Source organism: Eubalaena glacialis, chromosome 1 (assembly GCF_028564815.1).
Source record: "Eubalaena glacialis isolate mEubGla1 chromosome 1, mEubGla1.1.hap2.+ XY, whole genome shotgun sequence".
NCBI classification, from domain to species: Eukaryota; Metazoa; Chordata; class Mammalia; order Artiodactyla; family Balaenidae; genus Eubalaena; species Eubalaena glacialis.
Genome location: NC_083716.1, coordinates 173991469 through 174012661, shown reverse-complemented (window position 1 = coordinate 174012661; position 21193 = coordinate 173991469). Strand labels below are relative to the sequence as shown.

Genomic DNA, 21193 nt, shown 5'->3' with positions numbered 1-21193 from the left:
CAGTGCCTGAGAAATCAGGAGATGGATGTGAAGAGAGAGAAAACCTGGGTACTTTGACGTGAGAACAACAAAATCTCAGCCGTCAGGGGAAACAGAAGCTCCTCCTCCAGGCGCGCCTCCGAATGGGAGGGTTCTCTTCCCAAGGGAGACGGAGGCGGTGCCTTCGGGGTGGAGGGGCCGTCAGCGAGTCAGTGGGAGGTGGTGCTCTGGTGAGCTTCTGGCCTAAGTTGTTACAGATAAAGAAGTTAGGCTGGCGGAGTGAGAGGTATTTAGGGCAAGCAAGTCGGAACCAGAAGCTAGGAAGAGGCAACCTGGTGGAGTAGAGGCATCACACAGCGGCTGTTAACACACAGATGCTGAAATGGATGCAGGGAGGGGAGAGACCAAGGGAAAAAGGAGAGAAAGGAAGATGAGTGAGAAGAATTGCATTTGAGGTACCCAAAGGAGATCCTGCTAGAGCATTAACATCCTGCGTAACCGAGTCTGTCGGGCAGGCGCGAAGTCGCTGTTGGCTCCTTTATTTTTGCAGACTGAGCACTTGACATTAGCGTGTATTGACTCCAAGGAGCGTTGTGACTGCTTAGAAACACTGCCATAAACAAAGTTTCCAGAATCAGACACCTAGAAAGCTAAGGCCGGATTCTTCTCGACCTTAAGATAAAAATTAGAACAGAGCTCTGGTTATCTCACATCCAGAAATAACAGTGTCTAGGAAGATGTGCAGTGTGAATTTGATGTCAGGGAAGATTTTTCAGATGTGAGCTTGGACCTAAGTGAGTAGAATCTAAAGCAATGTACTGTCTACCTCAATGTCACACCAGGCAGAGGGGGAGTGATCACTATTCTTTGTTCTTATTCTATCGACCAGAAAAAGATTCTTTAAAGGAGTAGAAGGAAAGACAGATGGCATCTTGACAAGATATTCGGTATATCACAGTTGTAAACATTTAAATAATTCATTGTTTCTATTTCAAAATACCAGACTCTTTTTGAAATCTATTTTTCTGTGTTTTCTCTCTCCTACTTTTGCATAGATGAAATGTCAAGATATAGTCAAGAACATCAAGAAAAAAATAACTCCTGGTAAGTCTCTGTCATGGTATTTGAGTAGAAACATTCGTTACATCTGCTAGTTCAGGTAAGCAAGAAGCAAATTTCCTGTTATCAGAAGTTCTTAGCCATCAGATATCTGAGCTGCTCAGGTATTTTTAAAGAAAAACAAAGTATCATTCAGTGGTCTAAAAGAAGTTAATTGTAGGAATTGAGTGGAAGGATTCCCTGGACTGCAGCAAGTTAATGTGAGTTTCACTTCATTATTGATATATTAATCCTTAAAACCGGGCAAAGACCACACAGTTTAGTCTGTTTATTGCACTTACTAAAACAGCTATTAAAGCTGTCACTACTTGTCATTTATTCATTTCCTTTTGTGAATATCTCTTTGATGTCTGTCTCCTTTTACTAGACTTTAAATTCTGGGAGGAGAAGACAAGAATTCTATTCTCTGCCATCAGCACTCATTTAACCTTTGGTGAATAAATGAATGATTAAGTAACACATGGTTAGAACTCTGATCACTTCCTCAACTTTCTCCATAGTATCATTTAGCAAAAAAAAAAATGTGAAAGGTAAGTGACTGACGATTATCATCGTCTCCCTAATTTACTTAAATGAATAAAATTGGAGAATTTTAAAGGGATGAGTTATGACAACCATCTTATTTTTTGCATCAGCAGACACCATGCTTCATGCACGATTCAAAAGAACGGTACGTTTGTGCTGTGCTATTTGGTGAAGAAAAGAGCACTAGGTAGCATACGGAAGGCTGGATGATAATGTCAGGGAGGTAAGATGTCTTGCCCCATAGTCAGCTCATTAGGTAAGAAGCTTTCCTGTAGCAGTGGTATGAACTTTTACAAGGTGGTTTTCAATTTTTGAAATATTTTCACATAATCTCATTTAGTCTATACACTAACAAAACAAATATTAAAATCCTAGTCCCAAATGCCCACTGCAAATGTATAAACTAAAGCAGAGAAAAGTTAACAACTTTGCCCAAAGTTGCAAAGTTATTAAGGGATAGAGCCTTAACTCAGATTCAGCAATTTTGACTTCAGTTAACTTCTAACTTTTCCATGGTATCACCTGTGAGACTAAACTCTGTGCCAATTTATTTGGATTTCATACATATTTACTCTCTATATTTTGTGCTTCAACTTTATAGTAAAATAGCCTTAAGAAGAAAAGACAAACACCTAATCTCTTTATTATTCATAACTGCTTTGAAGGCTAGATTGGGAGTAGAAAACTGTGAGACCTTGGGTAGATTATTTCATATGTTTGGGCTTCATCTGTAAAATAAAGAGATTGGACAATCGTTTCTAAAGTTCTTTCCAGCTCCCAAATTTAATGAGATCATACATTTATCTCTGTTTTATTTTTTGTGTACTTACTTTTACTTTTGTCTTCACCAGAACCACCTATTTTTCTTAAGGGTTTCCTTTAACTTCTCGAATAAATGATAATATATATACAAGTGAATCGGTGTAAGAATTGGGGGGGAGAAAGCCAAACAGAGGCACAATTGAAGGGCTTCAACAGTCCTATAAGATTTACTAAATGCTTATGGAATCAATACTGTGCTCTGTGTTCAGAGTAGTTGGGAGTACAAATAATTACAGGTTAAAGTTATTCAATGCCTACCATGTATCTAACACTGCTGTGTTCATTAAATATTAACTCATTTAATCTTCTTAACAGCTTTCTGAGGTATTAGTCCCACTTTACAGCTGAAGCACAGAGAAGTTAAGTAGTTTTTCCAAGTAAACAGCTCGGGAATGGTGGTGTCAGGATTTGATTGCAGGTGGCCTAGCTCCAGGGACCAAGATGTTACCCATCTCACTATATTGTGTGGCTTTAAGGTACTCCCCATTTAGTAGAAAAGATTAAACAAACAAAAAATACACCATAGCTATAATGCAAAAAATATAAAAGTGTGTTAAGTCTTACAGAGCCCTATGTGTTTTATGGAAATTAATGGTTATGTCTATTATGTGTCAGGAACTTTTTGTATGTGGTTAGGTGTTTAGTTTCTTTAGTAAATATGGAAAATTAAGCTCAGGAAGTTACTTTCCCGAGTCATAAAGATAATAGCATGCCAGGAGTTCCATCTCACATCTGGGAGACCATATTCTTGCTACTGCACCAGGCAATCTCACACATCCAATCAGTTATAGCCATCCCTAAAGGCTTCATAGACAATGAGATTTGAGATGAACTATGAAAAAAAGAGTAGGTTTCTTTTTTCAGATGGAGAAAGAGCTCAGAGCAAAGTAAGGGAAGGCACCCAGAAGAAAGAATGGTTGTCCCATTTGCCTGGAATAAAGGCTCTATGAATGGAGAAGTAGGAGATAAGGCTTGAAAGACCATGAAAGGTCTTAGATGGCAGACTCAAACGTTGGTAGGTAAAAGTGAGCCAGTAGAAATGCTTGAGCTAAGGAACACCTCAGTTTTTCAGGGAAGACAGAGTTTTTCCTGGCCTGAGATCCAAAAGAAACTACTCATGTGAGGCCTTATGCAGGGAACAAGTTTACCAGGAGTGTCAAAGCAAATTCCCAAAGTAGTTTTAATCCAACAAACACTCATGGAGTGCCAAGCATGGTGTTTTGTGCTAAATACTTTAACCTTAGAGCAAAATTCAACGAAGGAAATTTTATAAAGGGCTAAATTAATAGGGCCCAAGTGTGCAGCCTTCCAATAGTCTGACAGCCCAAGTTTAGACTTTAAAGATCTCAGAAAGGTAGCTTGATCATCTGTTCCTTTAACTATCATCCTCAGAAGTTTTCTTCTGGATGAACTCTTCACTTGAAACCAAAAGCATACAGGTTAAGATTATATACTCGGATGAGCACCTTAGTTTCTGATATTCTCTGCTGCATACCAAGTGCAGATTAATCCACAGGCTTTGAAAATCAGACCAGCAGGTATTACCAGCTGTCCATTATCACAAACATTTAGCTTGACTATGAATGATGGAAACAAACAAAAGCAATCTTCATGAAAATAATATGTGCCTCTCTGGGTAGAATGCTCTTTTAAGGGAAACCAGTGAGAAATATTGCCTAGCACTGAAGTCTGTAATCATACTCACCCTTTCCCTCAAGATTGTCATTACCTAACCTACTGGCATGGAAAAAGGTTAATGTTCGTTGACTGCTTAACAAACTTAAAATCTGATTAAGGCAACTATGAATCACATCAACTAAAGTAAGATAATTAGAACTAGGATTGAAATTTGGGATCCATGTAAAAGATTCCACAAAGATTACTTAAACCTCAAATCTTATTTTAAAAATATCTTTAAGCAGAAATAGGAAATCTCGTTGTTCATTCTATTTCAATTCAATTCACTAAATAACTGAAGAAATCTACGAGCAACAGACAGTTGCCTGATCGGTGCAAACATAAACGTTTGCATAGGGATTAATTTTATTCTCAGTTTAAAATCAGCAGTGTTATTTTTTTTTTTAACTGAAAAAATAGGTTTACTTCATTGGTTCCTCCCATTATCAGGGCTGGTAAAAAAAAAAAAAAAAAGACTAATTTAACGTGCTTTCTAACAAAAAACACGGGATTGCAGCACTGCCTGCAAAGATGGGCGCAAGAAGCTCATCCCTCTCTGTTAAGAACTTGTGATTTTTCTGCTCCACCTTGTGGCCATAATGCAACTACTACATGTGTAAGTTAAAGGCTTTTCTCTGAGCTGGTCAGGCCTTCTAAATAGCTGCATTGCGGGAACCCGCCTCTACACAAACGTGTAGAAAATGGTGTCTTGCTTTGTAGCCGGAGATGGGAAACAGACTTGCCCTTTTTCCTACGTCCTTCCCCATTTCCTTCATTCTTTAATTCCTAATCCTCAGGCCCGCCCACCCACGGTGCCCCTAGGGTCGTTTCGCTGTTTGACCTCCGCCTCACCCAGCATCCGGTTGGTCGCGCCCCCTTCCCCACCCTCCGCCCTGCCTCCGGGTCCCCGCCCGTGCCTCGACCCCCGCAATCCCTGCCGCGAGGGCCCGCCCCCTCCGCCGGCAGCCAATGGCGGCGAGGCCCCGCCCCTCCCCGCCCCTCCCGCCGCGTCCCAAGCTGGTTTGGGCCTGGGCTGCGAGACCCTGAGACCCTTGGCTCTTCTGCTGGGCTTCGGCAGGCGCGCGCCCAGGAGGCACGCGGCTCGGCCTCGGAAGCCATGGACTCTCAGGGGCTGAAGGTGAGCGGGCAAGAGCTGGCCGTGTGTTGCCGTGGGGGGTGCCGGGCTGGCGAGGGGCCGGGGGGCGTGGGGAGCTCGCGGGCCGACCTGGCTAGGCCGTTGTTACCCTGCGGTACCTGCCGCCCCGGCTGGCTAGGTGCCCCCGCCTGGGTTGCGGGCCTGTAACCTACATCACCTGCTCTCCCTCCGCGGGCCCTGCTTTGGAATCTTGAGGTCTGGGCAGCCTTCCCAGCGCGCTGCTTTCCGAATTGCCGTTAGTGTGCGTTTCCCACCCTGTTGGTCGTGTTTACTTTTACTTTTGTACCCTGTTTGCTCGGAAGGTTTGGTCAACATAGGACACCTGGTGCGTCTCCCGGGTGCAATTTTTAAGGACTTACAGCAAACTAGTGCCAGCTCCCCCCGTGGGACGGTAAAAGGAGCACGGAAAGATGATACGAAATCAGTTAAAGACATAGGCTTGAAAATGGAGGAGTATTTTAGGGTGATGGTCTTCTCTGTTTATCACTGATGCATCCGTTCAGCAAATATTTAATGACGGTCCACGTAAGAAATAATGATATGAAAACAAAGACATGAGACTTCAAGGTAAAAGAAGTTACTTTTTAGGATGATTATCTTCTCCATTCATTTGTTCACTGATTCCCTTGTTCAACACATATTGATGGAGGGCTCACTGTGTGTCCACTGGAGCTGGAGATAGTGATGAACAGAACGGAACAGTCCCCGCCTTCACAGGGACTGTGAATTTATAATCTAATGTTGGCGAAAATCTTAATTAAATTAATTCAACAGATGTTTATTGAATGCCTCCCATGTGTTTGGCACTATTCTAAGCGTGAAGATAATAAGCCCTGCAGTAATAAAGCTAAGAAAAACCCTCCCAAATCTTTCTACGTTTGGCGAGGGGGAGTCAGTCGGTAAACAGGTAAATGCAATGCGTACCATGTTAGCTGGTGATGAGTGGTTGGAGGACAGTTTGGCAGTGATGGGGGTGCTGGAGTGTCTTTTGCTTTTTTGCCTAAAGTTTTACATTATCTTCCTGTGAAGCCTTCCCTCATCCCCTTAAGTATTTTCATCCCCTTAAATGTATCCTTTGTACTGCCACCCAAATGAACTTTTTAATAAAAACACTTTCATGCTAAAAACTGTGATTTAACTCCTCATCACTTAGACTAGAGGATCAACTCAATAGGAGGCCCTTCTTGACCCTAGCTTTCTTCTAACCTTGTTATCCAATAATCCCTGTTCTACTTAACGTTCTAGAACAGGAGCCTTAAGTAGAACAGCAAACTTTAAAGGGCCAGGTGGTACATATTCAGGCTTTATGGGCCATAGGGTCTCTGTGGCATCGAATCTGCCATCGTATCATGAAAGCAGCTGTAGACAATACTTAAACATGGCTTTGTTCCAATAAAACTTTACTTACGGATGCTGAAATTTGAATTATTTGAATATAGCTCCCTGTGCTATACAGTAGGAACTTGTTGTTTATCCATTATCTATATAATAGTTTGCATCTGCTAACCCCAAATTCCCAATCCATCCCTACCCCATCTCCCCTCCCCCTTGGCAACCATCAGTCTCTTCTCTGTGTCGTAGTCTGTTTTTGTGTCGTAGATAAATTCATTTGTGTCATACTTTCGATTCCACATATAAGTGATATTATACGGTATTTCTCTTTCTAACTTACTTCACTTAGTATGATAATCTCTAGTTGCATCCATGTTGATGCAAATGGCATTATTTCATTCCTTTTTATGGCCGAATAGTATTCCATTGTGTGTGTGTGTGTGTGTGTGTGTATACACACATACACACCACATCTTCTTTATCCATTCATCTGTCAATAGACATTTAGGTTGTTTCCATGTCTTGGCTATTGTAAATAGTGCTGCTGTGAACATTGGCATGCATGTATCTTTTTGAATTTTCTCCGGATATATGCCCAGGAGTGGGATTGCAGGATCATCCGGGATCATACAGGATCATCCAGATATATGCCCAGGAGTGGGATTGCGGGATCATACGGCAACTCTATTTTTAGTTTTTTGAGGAACCTCCATACGGTTTTCCATAATGGCTGCACCAATTTTATTCCCACCGACAGTGTAGTAGGGTTCCCTTTTCTCCACACCCTCTCCAGCATTTGTTATTTGTAGATTTTTTAATGATGGCCATTCTGACCGGTGTGAGGTGGTACCTCATTGTTGTTTTGACTTGCATTTCTCTAATAATTAACGATGTTGAGCATCTTTTCATGTGCCCGTTGGCCATCTGTATGTCTACTTTGGAGAAGTGTGTATTTAGGTCTTCTGCCCATTTTTTGATTGGGTTGTTGGGCTTTTTTTTTTTTTTTTCCTTTTTTTTCCTGAGTTGTTTGAGCTGTTTGTATATTTTGAAAATTAAGCCCTTGTCAGTTACATCATTTGCAAATATTTTCTCCCACTCCGTAGGTTTTTTCATTTTGTTTGTGGTTTCCTTTGCTGTACATAAGCTTTTAAGTTTGATTAGGTCCCATTTGTTTATTTTTGCTTTTAATTCTATTACCTTGGGAAACTGACGTAATAAAACATTGGTACGATTTATGTCCGAGAATGTTTTGCCTTATGCTGTCTTCTAGGAGTTTTATGGTGTCATGTCTTAATATTTTAAGTCTTTAAGCCATTTTGAGTTTATTGTTGTGTATGGTGTGAGGATGTGCTCTAACTTCATTGATTTACACGTGGCTGCCCAGCTTTCCCAGCACCACTTGCTGAAGAGACTGTCTTTTCTCTATTGTGTATTCTTACCTCCTTTGTGGAAGATTGACTGTAGGTGCGTGGGTTCAAATAGTCTTTAGATTCTAGTCTCAGTTGAAAATTTTAAGCTTTTCTGGGACAGGAGCCATATCTTATTCACCTTCATGTTCACCGTACCTAGCCCAGTGCTTGGCACTCGTAGCAGTCAGTAAATGTTTGTTGGATTGAACAACCTAACCTGAACCAAGGCAGTGGAAATAGGTGCGGGGAGTGGGAAGCTGACTAGAACAATAGAAGAAGAACCTAGTGACTGGTTAATCTTATGGGGACTGTGCAAACAGGAAGAGAGGATTCCTGACGCGATGTCTGGCTTGGGTTTTCGGGAAATTGAAATAGGAATCTGGAGCTGTGATGAGAGGTCTTGGCTGGACACGTGTTTTTTTTTTTTTTAATATCAACATTCGGGGTTTGGAGGAACTTTTTTTTTTTTTTTGGAATAGGAGTTTTACAGTATGATATCTCAATTAATCCTTACAATGACCTATAAATGACTACCAGCATTTTACAAATGAGCAAACTGAGCAGCTATAAGATAGACCGGAAATTTGAAAACAGGTCTTAAAATCCATTGCCCTTTTTATGATACCATGCCACTGCCTTTTAGGAGAGTTATAGGTGCTTAGTGATACTAAACGCTGGACAGAAGTCAAGTAAGATGATATTAAAAGTGTCCTTAGTTGTGGCAAGCTAAGAAGTCATTTGCAACCTTAGGGAAAGGGCTCTGGAGGAAAACTGCACTTTCCTGAGGTGTGCTGCGGGGGTCTTGGAATTGGTGTCTGGATCACACTTTGAAGAAACAGTGGCTGAGAAGGGACTGGAGAACAGTAACCACAGGAGAGAAGCAGAGTAAAAGTTGGAGGATGTTTGCCAGACTGTTCTAGAGAAACACATGGACTGTAGCCCTCCAGGAACAATGGACTGTAAAAGAAAAAAAAAAGCTGTTCAGACACTCATTTTAATCCTGTCAATCAGTGCTTCATCTGTATTTCTTGCTTCTGCTGAACCAGCTGAAGAGTCAGACCAGGGAGGTATGGGATGGCCCGAATTGGTTTGTGGGAGTGAATCAGGTATATCACGGTGATAGTGAATATGGCTTCCCTCTTTGATTAGGTTAGCAACTAAGCCTTAGATGTGATCCTGAGAAAAATGGTGTAAAGCATAGCTCCAATTAATCAGAACTTTGTATCTCCTGATACTAGTCTTCTGCCTCATGTATAAATAATATCATTTTGAAAAAAGCCTAATGATAGTGATTTCCATTAAAAAATAGATCCTTTGTTTTACTGACAGTTATTTGTTGTGGAACTCAGAAAACAAGATAACCTTTGACAATCAATTGCTGCGTTTAATTGGTCATTACTTTGTGAGGCTATAAAAACAAAATAGAAGGGTTTTTGTTTTTAAAAGAAATCTGGTCTGGCAGTGGAAGCCTCTTGTCTTTTTTTTTTTTTTAATTCCTGCTTTTTGTCTGTTTTCCCATTTTCTAAAACCTTAAGAAAATGTGGGGAAAGGAAAGAGGTGAAAATACCCTGACTTCAGTATTGTTAAGAAATAGTTTAGGAAAAAAAAGATGGAAATTATTAGAAAACATTGAGTTATTTCAATAATTTTGTGTTCACTGTGTTCTACATTCCTTAAGTGCTAGCCTTTAACAGTATTTAAGGAACTTGAAAGAAAAAAACACGTTATCGAAGTTTTAGATTATTCAGGATCTTAGGTTTATATCTGCTTAGAGTATTTCAGAACATCAGCATCTCTTTTAACATTTAGTCTTTATTTCCTCTTAGACTTTGATTAATTACTATTGTCAAGAGAGATATTTCCATCATGTGTTACTTGTTGCCAGTGAGGGAACTAAGAGGTATGGCAGTGATCCCGTCTTCAGGTTTTATTATGCCTATGGTACATTAATGGAAGGTATGTGCTAATTATTAAACATTTCCATAAGTTTAAAATTCTTGTTTTGCACGAAGAACAATTTTCACTTCGTAATTTTGATTTTCAGGTAAAACTCAAGAAGCTCTTCGAGAATTTGAGGCTATTAAAAATAAACAAGATGTATCACTTTGTTCTCTAATTGCACTGATATACACTCATAAAATGAGTCCCAATCCAGGTATAGTATTTAAGTACAATGCTTAGACAGTTTTTTCTACTCAGTTCATTTGATTTTTCTCAATTACCTTAACATTCAGTCTAATCATACTGTATTATGTATTATCTGTAGATACTATTTATGTCATAGTTGTTTTATCTTCCTGACAAGACTTAAGTTTATCAAGCATGAGATATATGGGTCTTCTATTGCTTTCATATTCCTTATATCCCATGGCAGATGTTTCATTAGTATGTAGGGATTGTTTGAATTAATGTAAAGGTGAATAAATATTAGCAATGGTTAAACCAAAAAAGGACAGCTCAAAACAGGTATATACATAAATTACTCTGTAGCAGCCAACTTTACAACTTGTTTTGTGCATATATAGCTACATGCAGTTTCCCTCTTCTACTATATCTTGAGCTTCTTAAAAGCCTTTACATCCACCAGGGGGGCTAGCTCTTTGGAAGATATTCAGTAAATTTTTATCCAGTAGTAGGTTGGGAAATATGATTAGATTATAGAAGGAACTTTATACATAAACCAGCAATTAAAATTGTGTGAACTGTCTTAATACATAGCATATCTTAATGGCTGAGGCAGAACAGTATTGGAATTATAGGTAATAAAAAAGAAATAGTATTGTATTCATCCATCTATATCCAGTGACAGCTAATAGCATTGTAAAAATAGATCTTGTTTCAAATAATTAAACAATTACCAAATGTCATAAATTTTTTTAAATATTAGAAAACAGTTTTTTCTTAAGCAGAGTATCACTTACATCCTTCACCCACATATACTTGTACAAATAAATAAAAAGTTATTTAAAACACTAATATGTTTAGTTCATAAACAAATCTAATGACTAGATGCTTTCTAAAACTTTTAAGAAAGTGTGGGGAAATGGCCTGTACTGTTTATCCATAGGAGTAGGCTGGGAAGACTTTGTGGAAGTGGGGACTTGATCTTCTCAGACAGGAGAACTCGATGGGCAAATATGTGGAAATGGTTCAGGATTAGGTTCATCTCTGGATCCCCTTCCTCTGTGTTCCAGCAGGACTGTGTGTAGCTGGAGCAGAGAATTGGTGTAGGAGAGCTGTAGTCAGTAAGCCTTAAAAAAAAAAAAAAAGAGAAATTAACAATGTTTTCTTCCTAGAATCAAGTTTTTATTTAATTGGTTACTCCCAAGAGTACTGGTTCTGTTAGAAAATGTGATTTCCAGGATTGTTTAGAGACACCTGAGTACTCACTCGACTTTCCTCCATAGATAATGCTGAGTGCACTTGAGTTCAGGAGAGGCCCAGATGTCTGTCTGTCTCGCCTAGGAAGAGCCTACATTGTTCTCATACATTCTTCCTGAATGCTAATGTAAGCCCTGTTTATTAAAGGGCTGTGATGCATTAAGAACTTGAGCTGATATCTGGAAAGATCTAGCTTTATGCAGACTATCACAGCTAGCTGATGCCCCACTAGGGACTTGATGGAAATCTGGGCAGGAAGGTACAGTGCCTGCTCCTGCCCCGATAAGTTCTGTTTCTGTATCATGCCTATTTAGTGAGAACTTCTGAAGGTGTTGCAGTGGGTGTGCTGTAGGCAGGGCAGAAGGGGTCCCTTGCCAAGCAATCTATAGCCCTCCAGAGTACAATTTTGTTTCCTAAACTCGTAAAGTTGTACCTTAGTAATTCCACATTTAAATTTAAATTTGTATCGTTAGAGTTAAAAGGAAGAGTCACATACCTTTCCTTGGTAGCCATTTCCAGAAAGGTGGTCTGTTAGAATCTCAGTCCTCAACTTTGACATTTCTTCTTTCTATTGCCTAGCTGATCCACATTTTGATTCGACCTGGGATTTGGATCTAACTGACATTTGTGTCCCAAGCATTTACATAACAGATTAAAGAGAAGTGATTAGAGTTCTAGGCATAGACCATCTTTTTAAGGGAGCAGTCAGGCAGTCAGTATTAACTATATAAGTAGCAGTAATTATACCACCTTTCATTGACCTGTGACAGCAGCCTGGCTTGGTTATATGTTTTAGAATTGGATTAGGAAGTAGGGTAATTTGACTCCTAGTTCTGAATTTGCCCCTAATAATTGTCTCATTTTAGAATCATTGCTAACTTTTTCATCTTATTATTAAAAAAAAATTTGCATATATAGCCTTTATGTCTTGAGAATGACATGAACTATAGAACTGTAGTGTGGTCACAGTGGTCATTAGCCACAGGTGGCTGTAGAGCTCTTGAAATGTGTCTCGTTTGAGGACATGAATTTTAAATTTAATTCTAATTAATTTACTTTAAAATTTAAAACTGATACTTGATTCAGTTAGAAAAATTATGTTTAGAACAAGTATACGATTCTGCTTTTTCCAAAATAAATTTTATGAAATCTAAGTATAAAGATTTGCTGAAGAAAATTTCACATGTTAATTGAGATGTGCTTTGTGCAAAGTGCATACCAGATTTTAAAGATTTAGTAAGACAAAAAAGAAAAGTATCTTCTTAATAATTTTCAAATCAATTATGTGTTGAAATGATAATTTGGATATATTGGGTTAAATAAAATATATTATTAAAGTGAATTTTACTTGTTTCTACTTCTTTGATGTGGCTACTAGGAAATTTTAAATTACATATGTGGCTTGCATTTTATTTTTATTAGTGCTGCTGTGGAGAGAAGAACTGTATTCTCTGCTGTTAATTATCTGACCTATTATAAACTCTTAATCTAGAATTTGATTTTCACTTAATGTCTTTTTCTCCTTCTCCCAGATAGAGAAGCTATTCTGGAATCAGATGCCAGAGTGAAGGAGCAGCGTAAAGGAGCTGGACCAAAAGCTTTGTACCATGCAGGCTTATTTTTGTGGCACATTGGTCGTCACGATAAGGCGAGAGAATATGTTGACCGAATGATCAAAATGTCAAATGGTAGTAAAGAGGTAGCTGGTTTTCTCATTTTGAAATACTAACATTAAAGGAAGCTTATGTTATTTATATAAAAGCTTTGTTATTGCCCACTCTATTCTCATTTTATAAATAACAGCCTTATTTTAATATTTTATTATTTTATAAAATTGTGGTTCTCTAAGGTTTTTTTTTTTTAATGTTATTTATTAACTCTTGACAAGAGCCCTCCCTGGTTCCTTCCCTCCCTGGTTCCTTCCCTCCCTTCCCTCCTTTTCTTTCTCCTTCCTTCCCTCCCACTCTCCTTATTGAACTGCTCTAGGTACAAGGCACCATTATTTGCACTGTTAATAATAGAAAGATAAAAAATACATAAACTTTACTTTCACGACTGGATCATCTAGCAGTGTTATAGAGCACACACCCAATTAACATTGTGAGAAAATTGACAAATGGAATGAGAGAAGTGTGATTAAAATGTGCAGGAAAATAATAGTTAACATTTATTGCTCATTTATTTTGTGCTAGGCACTATTTTATGTACTCAAGGGGAGATCACATCGATAACTGTTAGGCGAATGAAGAAGAATTTCTTGAAGGAAGTAGCATTTGAGCTAAAACCTGAAAGATGGATACAGTTTCCACAGGCAAAGATTATGGAAAAGGGAAGTAGATACTCCCAGGGTGGGAGATAATAGATAGAAAGGAGAAGAACAAGGAGACGTGTAGGTCTGGGTACAGTGAGAACCTCACACCTGATGGGAATACAGGGTACAGAGAAGAAGAGCGTGGAAGAAAAGGTTGGAAAAGTGGGTTGGGACAAATTGAAGGATCTTGATGGCTAGGTACAAATACTTGTATCTAATTTGATATGCACTGAGGGTCAGTGATGTTATTAAAGTGCAAATTCAGAAGATTAATTTAGCAAAGGTTTATAGGATGAACTGACCTGGGAAGAAACCAGAATGCAGGCCCCCAAAGATAGTACTTTCTGGCAGAAGGCTTTAAGGGCCTACACTAAAATACTATTCAGTGGGTAGGAATTTGAGAATTATCAAATACCCACAGGACTTTTCAACTTATTATAAATATTGGGGGAAAGATATTGAGGTGTCAGATATCAAGGATGTCTCTCTGAGGTTTTAAGCCTGGACAATTCAGAGACCAGTTAACGTGACTAGAAAATACTTTGGGATGAGAAGGTAATCTTGGAGGGAGGTGATGTGTTTGGTTTTAGACATTCTGTATTTCAGGCTCTGACAGAACAGTGAGATGGAGACAGTAGATGAGCTTTTAGAAAAAGAAGAGAAAAAATTAGAAAAGGTGTTGGACTAGAAATAAAGGTTGAGAATCATCCACACAGTTGAAATGATTCAAGAAAGTACAGTGATCTAATGAGTAGAAGTAACATTGTTTAAGTATTCTTACCTGTCTTTTCAGGTGAAATATAGGGAAGTAAATATGATCTTAGTTAAAGATTTATAAGGTTTATTAATTAACCTAGAAATTTTTTGACAGACGAGCAGTTTTCATAATTTTTTATTTGGCATTAAAAAGAAAAATAATCAGAGTGTATTCATCTTCTTTCTAATCCTATAAACCTTACAGTCCATTGGCTCACTAACATTTCTGAAGGTAAACGTTCATGGCTTCTTCATTTTTTAATTTCTGAGGCCATTTTATCCTTTCACTTGAAGCTCACTGGACTAGTCAAAGAGGTTGAGATAGTTGCCAAATTATCTTAATTTTTAATAAATGTGAAGCAAGGCACTTCTTTTTTCCCATCTTAGTTCATTTGGTCTGTTTCCCCAAAAAGAGGTAACAAATTCTTATTTATGTATTGAATTACATGTTTAGCAGTTATTAGTAATTTATTAGCAAAGCCCCATGTAAGAATATTGGTTATTTAGTATTAAGGGAATATTTTACAAGCTCCTTAATATTAATATCGACCACAGTAGTAATCTTTTTATTTATTTATTTATTTATTTATTTATTTATTTATTTATTTATTTATGGCTGTGTTGGGTCTTCGTTTCTGTGCTAGGGCTTTCTCTAGTTGTGGCAAGTGGGGGCCACTCACTATCGCGGCCTCTCTTGTTGCGGAGCACAGGCTCCAGGCGCGCAGGCTCAGTAATTGTGGCTCACAGGCACAGTTGCTCCGTGGCATGTGGGATCCTCCCAGACCAGGGCTCGAACCCGTGTCCCCTGCATTGGCAGGCAGATTCTCAACCACTGCGCCACCAGGGAAGCCCCACAGTAGTAATCTTAAAGGCCGAAATTCATGATAGTTCCCAAGACTGTAGACTAGCAAGGGTTTGAAAGTGATTTTATTGCAGTTTTATTTTTCATAACATTATTTGATAGAGTGATTTTTGTTACTAATTACAAATAAGAATGATGCTTAGTTTAACTTCTTCATCAACATTTATTTCTTTCATTTCCAAAAAAATGAAAATATTAGAATTATTCATTTTACAGGGACAGGTTTTGAGAGCATGGCTTGATATTACAAGAGGAAAAGAACCTTATACTAAAAAAGCACTGAGGTATTTTGAAGAGGGATTACAAGATGGAAATGATATTTTTGCTCTGCTGGGTAAGGTGAGTTGGCGTTAGATTAATAAAATGAAGTTTTAAAATTTATTTGTAATATATATGAAACCCAACAAAACCAAGTAGCTCAAAAAGATAGTTTTTATGTTACTTTTATCAACTCTCAACTGCAGGGGGGACTTGCATTTGTATGGGACGATGAACAGTAAGCTAGAGAAAAGTACTCCCTGCCAAATTCCTGAATCCTGGATCAGTTTTAATTGTTTTTGTTGTTGCTGTTGGTAGTTGTGGTGGTTCCTATATTATTTACTCACCAAACAGCTATGATGTATCTAATATGTATGAGGCATCACTCTACATACTAGGGATACCCTAAGCAAAATAAAACCTCTTGCTTTTATGGAGCTTATGTTCTACTGGTGGAGACAGACAATAAAGAAAGTAAGTGAATTATATGCTATATTAGAAGGTGGTAAGTACAATGGAAAAATAAAACAAGGAAAGAGGGAGAAGTACAACTGGGGTATGAACTTGCAGTTTTAAATGATGTGGTCAGAGAAAGTGACATTTGAGCAAAGACATGTAGGAGGTGAGGGTTAAAGCCCTGTGGGCACCTGGGGAGAGCATTACAAATAGGGGAGTAGAGAGTTCAAATACCTTAAGGCATGTTGAAGGGATTGCTAGGAGGCCTGGAGACTATAGCAGAATGAGTGAAGGGGAGAAATGTGAAGGCTAGAGGGAGAGAAGGTGAGTGTCAGGGCAGGTGGGCATGGGGGAGAATGAGGAGAGGCTGGCTGATTCTGTAAAGCCTTTGGCTTTTGCTTTGAACCAGATAGATGGGCAGCCAATGAAAAGAGAAATGACATGATCTAACTTACATTGAGAGGGATGACCAAGTGGCAGTGTCATTAGAAATCATTGGTGGGTAGAAATGTTTAATTTGGACTTTTTCTTCAATTCCATGGATGCTGTCTGAATGCCTTAAATTTAAAAAAAATCATTTTTTATTTCAGCAAAAAATTAAATTTATATTAGGAAAACAGTCTATTAGATTAGCAGTAATCTGGTGTGGGGGGATAAAAAAGAAAGAGAGGATTATTGGTGTCTTGGCTATTGCCAATGTCCCTACATTGCTCTTGTCAATTTCCCTGGCTAGTGAGCTTGTTCACATGTTTGCCACCAGTACAACTAGTATTCGTGCTGCTTGGACTCAGGTTTTGCCTAATGGCACTGCTAGAGGTTATGGGCATTTAGCAAGTTTTTAAAAAAGTTTTTCTTGATCATTTCTGCTCCCCTCTATTCCTTAAAGAAAAGCTAGTAGGTAATCTAAGGTAGGGCTATTTCAAGTGTCAATATAAGCAGCTTAGGAAGGATTTACCTTTTTCCTCTAATACTTTAGACTGGTTTAAATTCTTTTTCTGATATAACCCATTCCAATTATGTATTTATTTTTCAGTTCATTCAGCAAGAGGCTTGCATTAGTTGAATTCCAACTAGGAATGATATGAACCAATTATATAGCAAATTTAGTTTCATTTAATATAGTATGTTGCATTCATATGGGAGGTGATGGTCTAAGGAAGTATTAGATGTGGTCTATTTGCATGATTTTGTTATTTTATGTTACCAGCTATTTAGGCAGATTGCAAAGGCATATATATTTTAAAAAATTATCTGCATTAATCTTTCTTGCTATTATTGTCCACTATTGAGAAATTTAAATAATAATTTATTTTGACATAGTGGCATCTTTGGATGGTTCTCATACTTTCCTTTAATTATATGGGAACATAATCTCAAACTGATTTCGGGAATATATTGCAGTTTTACTGTACATCTGTTGAGGCTGGATGCTCATTTTGAACTGAGATATTCTAGGACTAAATTTATTCCTAAAGGAGATTCAGAAACACATTGTTAAAAATCTGACATATGGTAAATATGCCTAATCATCTGTTCTTAAAGCACTTGCTATATTTATAGATTTATATTTTCTGACTATGAAAGTAATACATGTACATTGTAGAAAAATTTTAGAATACAATAATATCTGAATTAATAAATATCACCATTGGAGATAACCAGCTAAACTATTATATCGTAAATGACATCTCTTCGTGTCAGTAAATATCGATCTACAAATTAACATAATGAGTTTTAATGGCCACCTAAAATTTTATTAAGTAAATATGCTATCATTTTATCCTAGGTGGCCATTTCAGGTTATTTTAATTTTTTCTATTATAAATAGTTCTGCCATAAATATGCTTCTTTTTGGTTTTATCCATTTATGTCCTTAAGATAATTCATAGAAGTGAAAATATTGAGGTAGTTTTGCACTTTATTTTGCTGATTCTTTAAAGTCTTACCTTCTTTAGCCTGAAAGTAATTTTTTAAAAAAGATACAATATCTATTAGTTTTAAATGCTACTTGCAAATATCCTGGAAATATTTTATTCGAAAAGGTAATTTTTCTGTTATAAATAGAAACATTCCTTATGATGTTTCTAAAAATATTTCAAAATTTTCATCCTGTAGTTGTATTTCTCAGTTACTTAAAAGTGGATTTTAAAACAGTCACTTATAATGTAAAATATTTTTATTCTGTGATGTTTTAAAATTTTGTTTGATTAAAACTTATTTTGTTTTTCTGATTATAAAAGTGAAAACTATTTCTTACAGAAAGGTCAGAAAATAAAAGTATAAAAAATGTTAAACACTAGAATTCTACCTCTTCCAGGGTAAGTGCTGTGAGAACCTTAGTATATATGATCACAGTTTTGATGTCACTTTTTTTTTTCTCCCATTAGGCACAGTGCCTTGAGATGCGCCAGAATTATTCAGGTGCTCTGGAGACTGTGAACCAGATAATCATGAACTTTCCAAGTTTCCTTCCTGCTTTTGTAAAGAAAATGAAACTACAACTAGCCTTGCAGGATTGGGACCAGACGGTTGAGACAGCACAGAGGTTAAGTAAAAAAAGATGTCACAAGTATCTTTGGATCTGGTTATAATTTTGAGAAAAAAGAAAATCTATGTGTATTTTTTTCTTATAAGGTTCTTTTAATTTGAATTTTTCAAACAATATAGAATTGAGGAAAACCTTAACGTTGCATTGTTTTTAAAGGCTGAATTTATTGATTTACATAAATATCTGGGTAGCTATTCTAAAACACTCTTATATGCAGAAAGACAAATATCCCTGACCTCATGAAGCTTATATAATAAGCAGAACAACTAAGAAATTATGTAGTATGTTAAAAAGTTAAAAGTGCAGTGGAGAAAAAATAAAGCCGGAAAGTGAAATAGGGACCGGGGGGAGGGGCTTCAATTTTATGGGTTGGCAGGGAAGGCCTGTTAGAAGATGGCATTTGACAGAGGGAGCAAGCTTGCAGACATCCCGGAGAAGACTGCAGTAAGAAGCAAATGCAAGTGCAGAGACCTTGAGGCAAGAGTACGTGTCATATGGTTAAGGATGGGAAGGAGCAAGATGACTAGGCGGTGACGTCAGAGCACAGGGTCTTGTTGGTCATGGTAAAGATTTTGGTTTTTCTTCTGAAGTGTGAAGGCATTGGAGGGTTCCCTCTCTCCTTTCCTCCCTTCCTGGTTTGTTCTTCTTTCTCCCCAACAACCCCCTCCTCTTTTTGTTCTTGCTAAATAAGTTAAAGAAACCAGTATTTTTATCCTACAGGTTTTGAATGATATGAATTGTATTGATTGTATGCCATATAACTGTGTAGCTTATTGCTTATCCTCAGTATTTCTAATAAATTGGTGACGGATCTAGAGACTTGGTTAGATTCACATTCACTATTTGTTTCTTTGTTTGGCAGTTAATTCATAAGTGCTGATGTGTTCTTCCATCAAAGAGACATAATCTATGCTTGTTTCTCTTTTTTTGTGGTATTAGCAGCAATTCGAGCTCAATACCTAGGTACTTGGTTTAGGATTACAGTATGGTTATGTCATTCTTTCTGCATTTCTTAGCTAGAATCCTCCTATAAAGAAAAACTTCCAACCTGCTGATTGGTTATCTAGTGTTATAGTTCATGTAAGAAAAGTTGGATAAGTGCTTGAGTCTTTTCCCTTATTTCCAGGTTTCAGAAACAAACAAAAAAGGCCCCTAGCATCCCTAGCATTCTCCATTGGTGATTGATAGTGGTTTGGGTTTGTTTGTTTATATCACATGGATTAAACTTGAGTGTTTCTAACCATTTTGGTTATTATAATTGCTCAGATTGAGTTATCTTTGGCCATTAGTAGCTTCTTCAAGTTAGTTCTTGAGTCTTTTTTGACATGACCCTAGTAGTCTTTGATAGTTTCCTTACTATTTGGTATGGCAAGATATACCAGGGTTATTTTGTGTATTTACTGCCCTGTGTAGGTATCAGCCATGGTCCAGGGCAATCTAATTCCTTTCACTGAGAAATGGTGTTTGGAGACCACAATTTGGGTATAAGTAACTTTCTGATGTTTATATTTTTCCAGATTTCCTCTCTAGGCACTGTTTGGGGGGGTGGGAGTGGGAGGTGTCCACATAATATATAAATATATGCATATATCTTGGGGGGCATTTAAAAAGTGAAAAATAGACTTGTTATATAGCTTTTAAACTTGATTTTTCTTTAACTTAGTATTTCATGGATATCCTTTTATGTTTATTAACAATGAATAGCATCTATAAAGGGAACATAAATATAGTTTATTTTATCTTTCCCCATTGGTAGGCATGTTTCTAATTTTTTGCTGCTCTAAATATTGCAGTGAACACACACACACACGCACATGCACACACACACCTTTATACACATATAGGAGTATTTCTGAAGGATGGTTTCCCAAATGAGGGATTACTAATTTAAAGGGAATTATATTTTTTTAGGGCAAGCTAAGCTCCTATAAAAAGTAGATCCAAACATATGTTTTAACACAGTGAGCTTTTTTTTTGGTCACACGTAACTGTTTTGAGTGGGTGTAAGATTTGATCAGGCAGCCTTCTTCCACACTGTCTTCAAGGGACCCAAGCTCTCCATCTTGCAACTCTGGCATTTCCTAAAACCTCTTGACATTGGTGTCCAGCTGGTAAGAGGGGAAAGAGTGTGGAGGAGTCATTCCGCTTTTCTTAAAAGCCCAGGCCCAGAAATGCCATAAACTGCTTCCTCTCACATTGGCCATGGCTACCTGCAGAGATGGCTGGGAAGTGTTGGCTAGCCCTGAGCCCAAGCAAATAAGGGGAGAGTGGACTTGAGGAGAGATTGCAGTCTCTGCCTCAGGTATACACATTTGACATTTTGATAAATGCTGCCAAACTGTTCTTGTAAGAAATTATACTAAGATTCTCATTAGTAGTCTATGGCATGCCCACCCCCCATCCTTACCAATTCTGGCTGTTGTCAATGTGGGGTTTTTTATTTGTTTTTTAAACAATCTGGTAGAATAAGAAGGGTAACTTATTTTTATTTTCATTTCCTTGATCATGTTACCATTGACCAGCTTTTTTATGCTAAAATCTATTTTTTTTCTGTATACTGACTGGTCCATTTTTTCTTTTTAACTGGATCTGTTCTTTCCTA

General features: G+C 37.7%; 1 protein-coding gene across 4 annotated transcripts in view; it reads left to right on the top strand.

The window, feature by feature from the left end:
* The first annotated feature begins 5147 nt into the window (after positions 1-5147).
* The window catches only part of TTC21B (tetratricopeptide repeat domain 21B), an 87726-nt gene continuing 71680 nt past the window's right edge, over positions 5148-21193 (top strand). For 3 of the 4 annotated variants that reach the window (XM_061201123.1, XM_061201116.1, XM_061201138.1), the window contains exons 1-6: positions 5148-5260; positions 9846-9975; positions 10064-10174; positions 12933-13099; positions 15546-15668; positions 18431-18588. In XM_061201123.1, the coding sequence (XP_061057106.1) occupies positions 5240-5260; positions 9846-9975; positions 10064-10174; positions 12933-13099; positions 15546-15668; positions 18431-18588 (710 nt within the window). In that variant the 5' untranslated portion in view covers positions 5148-5239. The remainder of the gene's footprint in view (positions 5261-9845; positions 9976-10063; positions 10175-12932; positions 13100-15545; positions 15669-18430; positions 18589-21193) is intronic. The other variant, XM_061201131.1, reaches the window with a different exon arrangement.